At 57.0% G+C, this 10,448-nt stretch overlaps 1 protein-coding gene across 1 annotated transcript; it reads left to right on the forward strand.

Annotated features, from left to right (window-relative positions):
- The first annotated feature begins 6 nt into the window (after positions 1–6).
- LOC128783404 (serine protease 33-like) lies at positions 7–8,328 on the forward strand. Its single transcript, XM_053934044.1, has 6 exons — positions 7–411; positions 1,806–1,838; positions 2,453–2,621; positions 4,168–4,472; positions 6,426–6,583; positions 7,975–8,328. The coding sequence occupies exons 1-6, from the start codon at positions 324–326 to the stop codon at positions 8,326–8,328; spliced, it is 1,107 nt and encodes a 368-aa protein (XP_053790019.1). The 5' UTR covers positions 7–323.
- The last annotated feature ends 2,120 nt before the right edge of the window (positions 8,329–10,448 follow it).

Genomic DNA, 10,448 nt, shown 5'->3' on the forward strand with positions numbered 1-10,448 from the left:
AAATTTCGAGTTTTGGGTGGAATTTTTGGGTGGAAAATTTCGATTTTTGGGTGGAATATTTGGGTGGAAAATTTCGAGTTTTGGGTGGAATATTTGGGTGGAAAATTCCGAATTTTGGGGTGGAATTTTGGGGTTCCCCCCTCCCCCCTCCCCCCCCCCCTTTAAAATCCCGGGAATTTTTTTTGGGGTGGGGGGAGGGGCGCCCCGCCCCTGCCCCGCGGCCTGGGCGAACCCGTCGGACGGCGTCGCGGCCCCGCCCCTCCCCCACCCCCGCCCGGCCCCATTTAAGGGGGTGCGGGGGGTGGGGGAGGGGCGGCGGCGCCATGGGGACCCCGCGGGCGCTGCTGCCCCTCCCCCTCCTGCTGCTGGCCGCCCTCGCCTGTGACGTCACGCCCGGGGACCCCCCCCCAGGTAACTCCGGAGGGGAATCCCCGCCCCTCCCCCACCCGTGGGAAAAAAAAAAAACCCTCTTTTTATTTTTATTTCTTTTTTTTTAACGATTTTTTTTTTTTTGCGGGGGGGGAGGGTTGAAGTTTTGGGGAGGGGGAATCCCAAAAAAATTTGGGGGGTTTCGGAGGCGAATTTTGGGGGGTTCAGGGGTGGAAATTTGGGATTTTTTTTGGGAAAATTTGGGGGTTGGGAGTGGAAATTTCGGATTTTTTGGGTGGATTTGGGGGTTGGGGGTGGAAATTTGGGATTTTTTTGGGGAAATTTTGGGGTTGGGAGTGGAAATTTGAGAATTTTTTGGGAAAATTTGGGGGTTGGGAGTGTAAATTTGGGATTTTTTGAGTGGATTTGGGGGTTGGGGTGGAAATTTCGGATTTTTTGGGGGAAAATTTGGGGGTTGGGAGTGGAAATTTGGGATTTTTTTGGGTGGATTTGGGGGTTGGGAGTGGAAATTTGGGATTTTTGGGGAAAATTTGGGGGTTGGGAGTGGAAATTTCGGATTTTTTGGGAAAATTTGGGGGTTGGGGGTGGAAATTTGGGATTTTTTGTGGAAAATTTGGGGTTGGGGGTGGAAATTTGGGATTTTTTGGGGTTCTCAGGTGGAACTTTGGGGATTTTGGGGTGGAAAATTTGGATTTTGAGAGGAATTTTGGGTGGAATTTTGGGGGTTCCCTGGTGGCATTTTGGAGATTTGGGGTGGAAAATTTGGATTTTGGGTGGAATTTTGGGGTTTGTCCCCAATTTAGGCTCTGACATTTGGGGTTCCCCAAATTTGGGACCCAAAATTTGGGAATTTTGGAGGCAAAATTGGGGTTTGGGGTGGAAATTTTGGGAGGTTGGGGTGAAAATTTGGGAATTTTGGGGGTTCTCAGGTGGAGTTTTTGCGATTTGCCCCAAATTTGGGGTTTAAAATTCGGAGTTCCGCTGATTTGGGACCCAAAATTTGGGAATTTGGAGCCGAATTTTGGGTTTGGGGTGGAAATTCGGGAATTTTTGGGGTTCCCGGGTGGAATTTTGGGGATTTTGAGTGGAAAATTTGGGGATTTTGGGTGGAATTTTGGGGCTCCCGGGTGGAAATTCGGGATTTTCTCTCTCTTTGGGGGAATTTGGGGGTTTTTATTATTTTTTTCTTTTTTTGGAGGGTTTTTTTTGGGGGGAGGTTTTGTGGTTTTTGGGGTTTTTTTTTGTGGGTTTTTTTGTGGTGTTTTGGGTGGGTTTTGGGGTTTTTGTGGGGGGGGTTTATTGTTTTTTTGGGGATTTTGGGTTTTTTTGTGGTTTTTTTATGGGTTTTTGGGCGGATTTTTGGGGTTTTTTTGGGGGTTCAGCCCCCCCCGACCCCCCCATTCCTTTCCCCCCAGATGGGTCCCGGGAGCTCTCGGAGACGGAGCGGGGTGAGGCCCCAAAATGTCCCCAAATGACCCCAAAATGTCCCCAAATGTCCCTAAATGACCCCAAAATGTCCCCAAATGTCCCCAAATGACCCAAAAATGTCCCTAAAATGTCCCCAAACCCCCCCAGATGTCCCCAAAATGTCCCTAAAATGTCCCCAAAATGTCCCCAAAATGTCCCCAAAATGTCCCTAAAATGTCCCCAAACCCCCTGGATGTCCCCAAAATGTCCCCAAAATGTCCCTAAAATGTCCCCAAGCCCCCCCCGATGTCACCAAAATGTCCCTAAAATGTCCCCAAACCCCCCAAATGTCCCCAAAATGTCCCTAAAATGTCCCCAAACCCCCCCAGATGTCCCCAAAATGTCCCTAAAATGTCCCTAAAATGTCCCCAAACCCCCCCAGATGTCCCCAAAATGTCCCCAAATCCCCCCAAAATGTCCCCCAAATGTCCCCAAAATGTCCCTAAATCCCCCCAGAATGTCCCTTAAATGTCCCCAAACCCCCCCAAACTGTCCCCAACCATCCCCAAACCCCCCCAGATGTCCCCAAAATGTCCCTAAATCCCCCCAAAATGTCCCTAAAATGTCCCCGAACCCCCCCCCCGTGTCCCCGCAGAGTGTGGCCTGCCCCGCCCCCCCCCGCTGGCCCGCGCCGTGGGGGGCTCGGAGGCGGGGGAGGGGCGCTGGCCCTGGCAGGGCTCCCTGCGCCGGGGGGGCTCCCACGTCTGCGGGGTGTCCCTGGTGTCCCCCGAGTGGGTGGTGACGGCGGCGCACTGCCTGCAGGGGTGAGTGACCAGTATAAACCAGTATAAACCAGTATAAACCAGTATGGAATGGGATAAAGTGGGATAAACTGGGATAAATGGGGATAAACCAGTACAAACCAGTATAAACCAGTATGGGAACTGGTGTCCCCCGAGTGGGTGGTGACGGCGGCGCACTGCCTGCAGGGGTGAGTGACCAGTATAAACCAGTATAAACCAGTATAAACCAGTATAGACCAGTATGGACCAGTATAGACCAGTATAGACCAGTATAGACCAGTATGGAATGGGATAAACCACGATAAATTGGGATAAACCAGTACAAACCAGTATAGACCAGTATGGGAACTGGTGTCCCCCGAGTGGGTGGTGACGGCGGCGCACTGCCTGCAGGGGTGAGTGACCGGTATAAACCAGTATAAACCAGTATAGACCAGTATAGACCAGTATGGAATGGGATAAACTGGGATAAACTGGGATAAATGGGGATAAACCAGTACAAACCAGTATAAACCAGTATGGGAACTGGGAACTGGTGTCCCCCGAGTGGGTGGTGACGGCGGCGCACTGCCTGCAGGGGTGAGTGACCGGTATAAACCAGTATAAACCAGTATAAACCAGTATAGACCAGTATGGACCAGTATAGACCAGTATAGACCAGTATGGAATGGGATAAACCACGATAAATTGGGATAAACCAGTACAAACCAGTATAGACCAGTATGGGAACTGGTGTCCCCCGAGTGGGTGGTGACGGCGGCGCACTGCCTGCAGGGGTGAGTGACCGGTATAAACCAGTATAAACCAGTATAGACCAGTATAAACCAGTACAGACCAGTATAGACCAGTATAAACCAGTACAGACCAGTATAGACCAGTATAAACCAGTATAGACCAGTAGGGAATGGGATAAACCACGATAAATTGGGATAAACTGGGATAAACTGGGATAAACCAGTATAAACCAGTATAAACCACTACGGGACTGGGAACAGACTGGGAGGGAATTAGGCCAGGCCCCTCCCCCTCCCCTCCCCTGACCCCTCCCCCACTGCCCCCTCCATTGACCCCTCCCCCACATTGACCCCTCCCCTCCCCCAATGACCCTTCCATGGCCCCTCCCCCACCCTCACTGCCCCCTCCCCCACCCTGACCCCTCCCCAATCACCCTCCCCCACCCTCACTGACCCCTCCCCCCACACTGACCCCTCCCCCACCGTGACCCCCCCCCCCACACACTGCCCCCTCCATTGACCCTCCCCCACCCTCAATGACCCCTCCCCCACCCACACTGACCCCTCCCCCACCCTCACTGACCGCTCCCTCACTGACCCCTCCATTGACCCCTCCCCCACCCTGACCCCTCCCCTCCCCAATGACCCTTCCATGACCCCTCCCCCTCCCCAATCACCCCTCCCCCACCCCCACTGACCCCTCCCTCACCCTGACCCCTCCCCATTAACCCCCCTGCCTTCCCCTCCCCCACACTGACCCCTCCCCCACACTGACCCCTCCCCCACCCCCACTGACCCCTCCCCCCCCCCCCCGCCGCCTCCCCTCCCCCCAGGAGCAGCGACCCCCGCCTGTTCTCGGTGCTCCTGGGCACTCCGGACCTGCCCGAGGCCAGCCGGGACGGCGGCGGCGCCGGGGGAGGGGCGGTGGCGAGCGGCGTGTCGGTGCCGCTGGCCCAGCTCGTGCCGCACCCGGCCTACGCGGGCGAGGCCACCAGCGGCGACATCGCGCTGGCCCGGCTGGCGCGGCCCGTGCGCTTCGGCCGCGGGCTCGGGCCCGTGTGCCTCCCCTCGCCCGGGCTGCGCTTCCCGGCCGGCACCGCCTGCGTCAGCACCGGCTGGGGGGACACCGGCACCGGCGGTAACTGGGACGCACTGGGATAAACTGGGAGGGACTGGGAGGGGATTGGGAGGGACTGGGATACACTGGGATACACTGGGACACACTGGGATAAACTGGGTTGGGAAGGGTTAATCCTGCGTCAGCACCGGCTGGGGGGACACCGGCACCGGCGGTAACTGGGACACACTGGGATAAACTGGGAGGGACTGGGAGGGACTGGGATACACTGGGATACACTGGGACACACTGGGATAAACTGGGTTGGGAAGGGTTAATCCTGCGTCAGCACCGGCTGGGGGGACACCGGCACCGGCGGTAACTGGGACACACTGGGATAAACTGGGACACACTGGGAGGGACTGGGATAAACTGGGATACACTGGGATAAACTGGGTTGGGAAGGGTTAATCCTGCGTCAGCACCGGCTGGGGGGACACCGGCACCGGCGGTAACTGGGACACACTGGGATAAACTGGGACACACTGGGAGGGACTGGGATAAACTGGGATACACTGGGATAAACTGGGTTGGGAAGGGTTAATCCTGCGTCAGCACCGGCTGGGGGGACACTGGCACTGGGGGTAACTGGGACGGACTGGGATAAACTGGGAGGGACTGGGAGGGACTGGGATAAACTGGGATACACTGGGAGGGAATGGGAGGGACTGGGATACACTGGGATACACTGGGACACACTGGGATAAACTGGGTTGGGAAGGGTTAATCCTGCGTCAGCACCGGCTGGGGGGACACCGGCACCGGCGGTAACTGGGACACACTGGGATAAACTGGGACACACTGGGAGGGGATTGGGATAAACTGGGATACACTGGGAGGGACTGGGAGGGACTGGGATACACTGGGACACACTGGGATAAACTGGGTTGGGAAGGGTTAATCCTGCGTCAGCACCGGCTGGGGGGACACCGGCACCGGCGGTAACTGGGACACACTGGGAGGGACTGGGATAAACTGGGAGGGACTGGGATACACTGGGATACACTGGGATAAACTGGGAGGGGATTGGGAGGGACTGGGATACACTGGGAGGGACTGGGATAAACTGGGATACACTGGGACACACTGGGACGGACTGGGTTGGGAAGGGTTAATCCTGCGTCAGCACCGGCTGGGGGGACACCGGCACTGGGGGTAACTGAGAGGGACTGGGATAAACTGGGATAAACTGGGATACACTGGGAGCAATTGGGACACACTGTGAGGGGATTGGGAGCCACTGGGACACACTGGGACAAACTGGGAGTGACTGGGAGGAGATTGGGAAGGGTTAATGGGGCACTGGGGGTAACTGGGACAAACTGGGAGCGACTGGGAGGGACTGGGAGGGGATTGGGAGTGACTGGGATACACTGGGGGCCACTGGGAGGGACTGGGAGCGACTGGGATAAACTGGGAGGGGATTGGGACCCAACTGGGAGCAATGGGAGGTCAAGGGTTGGGGTCAGTGTAGGGTCAGTGTGAGGGCAGGACTGGTCAGTGGTCACTCAGTGGTCACTGTGGTCACTCAGAGGTCACTCAGAGTCAGTGGTCACTCAGTGGTCACTGTGGTCACTCAGTGGTCACTCAGTGGTCACTCGGTGGTCACTGTGGTCACTCAGTGGTCACTCAGTGGTCACTCAGTGGTCACTCTGGTCACTCAGTGGTCACTCACTGGTCACTCAGTGGTCACTCTGGTCACTCAGTGGTCACTCATTGGTCACTCAGTGGTCACTCAGTGGTCACTCTGGTCACTCAGTGGTCACTCACTGGTCACTCAGTGGTCACTCAGTGGTCACTCAGTGGTCACTCTGGTCACTCAGTGGTCACTCACTGGTCACTCAGTGGTCACTCAGAGTCACTCAGTGGTCACTCAGTGGTCACTCAGGGGTCACTCAGTGGTCACTCAGTGGTCACTCAGGGGTCACTCAGTGGTCACTCAGTGGTCACTCGGTGGTCACTCTGGTCACTCAGCCCCACGCCGCCTGCGGCAGCTCCAGGTGCCCCTCCTGCCCCTCGGGCTCTGCCGCCGCCTCTACGGCACCGACCTGGGCCCGGCGCTGCCCCCGCGGCACATCCAGGACGACATGGTGTGCGCCGGACACCTGCGCGGGGGCGGGGACACCTGCAAGGTGAGACACACCTGGGACACACCTGGGACACACCTGGGATATACCTGGGACACACCTGGGATATACCTGGGATACACCTGGGATATACCTGGATACACCTGGATACACCTGGATACACCTGGGATACAGCTGGGACACACCTGGGATACAGCTAGGCACACCTGGGATACACCTGGGACACACCTGGGATACACCTGGGATACACCTGGGGGGATGGGACACACCTGGGATACACCTGGGACAGCCGGGATATACCTGGGACACACCTGGGATACAGCTGGGCACAGCTGGGCACACCTGGGATACACCTGGGATACACCTGGGATATACCTGGGACACACCTGGGATACACCTGGGATATACCTGGGATATACCTGGATACACCTGGATACACCTGGATACACCTGGGATACAGCTGGGACACACCTGGGATACAGCTGGATACACCTGGGATACAGCTGGATACACCTGGGATACACCTGGGGACAGCTGGGACACACCTGGGATACACCTGGGGACAGCTGGGACACACCTGGGATACACCTGGGGACAGCTGGGACACACCTGGGATACACCTGGGATACACCTGGGACACACCTGGGGCACACCTGGGACACACCTGGGGACAGCTGGGATACACCTGGGATACACCTGGGGACAGCTGGGATACACCTGGATACACCTGGATACACCTGGGGGGATGGGACACACCTGGGATACACCTGGGACACACCTGGGCACACCTGGGACACACCTGGGGACAGCTGGGATACACCTGGGATACACCTGGGACACACCTGGGGACACCTGGGATACACCTGAGACACACCTGGGCACAGCTGGGCACACCTGGGATACAGCTGGGCACAGCTGGGCACACCTGGGATACACCTGGGCACAGCTGGGCAGGTCCCCAGGTGTGTCCAGGTGTGCCCCCAATGACCCCGGACTGACCCCATGACCCCTGACTGAACCCAATGACCCCCGAGTGACCCCGAGTGACCCCGAGTGACCCCGAGTGACCCCGAGTGACCCCGCGTCCATCCCCAGGGCGACTCCAGGGGTCCCCTGGTCTGTCCCACTGACCCCTGAGTGACCCCGAGTGACCCAATGACCCCTGACTGACCCTGAGTGACCCGATGACCCCTGATGACCCCAATGACCCCAGACTGACCCCAATGACCCCAGACTGACCCCAATGACCCCCGAGTGACCCCAATGACCCCTGAGTGACCCCAATGACCCCAGACTGACCCCAATGACCCCTGATGACCCCAATGACCCCTGAGTGACCCCAATGACCCCTGATGACCCCAATGACCCCTGACTGACCCCATGACCCCCGAGTGACCCCCGAGTGACCCCCGAGTGACCCCCGCGTCCATCCCCAGGGCGACTCCGGGGGTCCCCTGGTGTGCCCCTCCCCCTCCGGCCGCTGGGTGCTGACCGGCATCGTCTCGTGGGGGGAGGGGTGCGGGGTCCCGCGGCGCCCGGGGGTCTACACCCGCGTCAGCGCCTTCTCTGATTGGATAGCCGCCCGCGCCGGGGGCGTGGCCTTCGTCTGGCCCCGCCCACTCGCCGCCGGCGCCGCCCCCGGGCGGCCGGGAGGCGCCGGGGGCGTGGTTTCGGCCTGGCCCCGCCCCCTCGGTGGCGGCGGCGGTGGTGGCGCCGCCCCCTGGGGGGCGGGGCGGGTGGGGGTGGGCGTGGCCTTGGCGGTGACGGCGGTGGGGGCGGGGTGGGTGTGAGGGGGGGGGGAGGGGAAATGGGGAAAAAATGGGGGGAAATTGGGAAAAAATGAGGAAAAAATGGGGGAAATGGGGGAAAAATGGGGGGGAAATGGGGAAAAATGGGGAAAAATGAGAAAAAAAATGGGGGAAATGGGGAAAAATGAGGAGAAAAATGGGGAAAATGGGGGGGAAATGGGGAAAAATGAGAAAAAAATGGGGAAAAATGAGAAAAAAATGGGGGGAAATGGGGGAAAATGGGGGGAAAATGGGGAAAAATGGGGGGGAAATGGTGGAAATGGGGAAAAAATGGGGGAAATGGGCAAAAAATGGGGGGAAAATGCGGAAAAAAGGGGGAAAATGGAGGGAAAATGGGGGGATAAGAAAAAAATGGGAAAAAATGGGGGGGGATGGGGAAAAATGGGGGGAAAATGGGGAAATGGGGAAAAATGAGAAAAAAAATGGGGGAAAATGGGGAAAAATGGAGGGAAAATGGGGAAAATGGGGGGGATGGGAAAAAATGGGGGGAAAAATGGGGGGGAAACGGGGAAAAATGGGGGAAATGGGAAAAAGGGATAAATGGGGGGAAATGGGGAAAAAAGGGGGGGAAATGGGAAAAATGGGGAAAAATGAGAGCAAAAGTTGTAAAAAACGGGTAAAAATGGTTAAAAAGGGGGGAAATGGGAAAAAATGGGGAGAAAAGGGGGGAAATGGGGAACAATGGGGGGAAACGGGGAAAAATGAGAGCAAAAATTGTAAAAAATGGTTAAAAGTGGATGAGAAGGGGGGGAATGGGTGGAAATGGGAAAAAAGGGGGAGAGAATGGGAAAAAAAAGGGGGGGAAACATAAAAAATGGGGGAGAAATGGGGGTGGAAATGGGAAAAATGAGGGAAAAGGGCTGGAAATGGTTAAAAATGGGAAAAAAAGGAGGGGAAATGGGGTGGAAATGGGGGAGAATGGGAAAAAATGGGTAAAAATAGGGTTAAAATGGTGAAAAATGAGAGCAAAAAAACGGTAAAAAAATGGAAATTATTATTAAAAAAATGGGGGAAATGGTTAAAAATGAGAGGGTAAAAAAATAAGGGGTTAAAAATGGTAAAAAATGGGGCCAAAAATAGTTTAAAGTGGTAGAAAAAATTGTTGGAGTTATCTCTTAATAATAAAGGAGGTAAAAATGGTAAAAAAGAGCACAAGAAATGGGGTAAAAATGGTAAAAATGTGGGGCTAAAAAGGAGCCCAAAAATGGCAAAATAAAAACCCCCCAAAAATCGACCGAAAGGGCCCCAAAAGCAAAAAGAGAACAGTCAAAAAAAGACCCCAAAAATTCCCCCAAAATAGTTTTTAAAAGCCTTAAAAAAAGACCTGAAAATGGTGGGAAAAGACCCAAAATTTGTCCAAAAAATTGTCCCAGAAGAGGAGCCGAAAATGGCCAAAAAATGTCCCCAGAAATGGTCGGAAAGGAGCCGAAAATGGCCCAAAAATCCGCGGGAAATGTTTTTGGGGAAAAAAGCGGCGATTTTGGGCCGGGGGGGGGGAGGGGGCGTGGCTAGAGCGGCAGCGCGCCGTGATTGGTTAATGAGAGAAGGGGCGTGGCCACCGCCGCGCGGCGGGAAGCGCCGGGCGGCGGAGGCGCCGCCGATTGGCTGCTGAGGGAAGGGGCGGGGTTTAAGCGGCGGAAGCGGGCTGTGATTGGTCGGCGCGCCGCGGGGGGCGGGGCCTGGGGGGGGCCTGGCGTTTGGCGGGAGCGGCGCGCGCGGGACCGGGAGGGGAAAAAAAAATCCCCTCCCCCACCCCCCCCCCCCCCCAAAAAAAAAACCCCGGGAGCCACGTGACCGCCGGGACCCCGCCCCCAGCGCGCGAGCAGGGTCACGTGATCGGCGGGGAGGGTGAGGAGGGGAGCGGGGGAGGGGTCCCTGGGGTGGGGGAGGGGCTGGGAAGGGCCTGAGGGGTGGGGGAGGGGCTTTGGGGGTGGGGGAGGGGCTCTGGGGGTCACCGAGGTGGGGGAGGGGCCGAGGCGCCCCCATCCCCCCGCCCACCGCTGACTCGCCCCTCCCCCACCGACTTTTCTCTTTCCCCTCCCCCACCCCCCTCTCAGCCCCTCCCCCACCCCCCTCGATGCCCCTCCCCCCCACCCCCCCTC

This window comes from Vidua chalybeata, unplaced genomic scaffold (genome assembly GCF_026979565.1).
Source record: "Vidua chalybeata isolate OUT-0048 unplaced genomic scaffold, bVidCha1 merged haplotype scaffold_331_ctg1, whole genome shotgun sequence".
In the NCBI taxonomy this organism is placed as follows: Eukaryota; Metazoa; Chordata; class Aves; order Passeriformes; family Viduidae; genus Vidua; species Vidua chalybeata.

What these genes read in the sequence shown, in the direction of transcription:
- LOC128783404 (XM_053934044.1), top strand. Translation starts at nt 324, where the DNA reads ATGGGGACCCCGCGGGCGCTGCTGCCCCTCCCCCTCCTGCTGCTGGCC. An exon ending in GCGGCGCACTGCCTGCAGGG is followed by an intron (nt 2,622 to 4,167) that starts GTGAGTGACCAG and finishes CCCTCCCCCCAG; the next exon opens with GAGCAGCGACCCCCGCCTGT. An exon ending in GGGGCGGGGACACCTGCAAG is followed by an intron (nt 6,584 to 7,974) that starts GTGAGACACACC and finishes GTCCATCCCCAG; the next exon opens with GGCGACTCCGGGGGTCCCCT.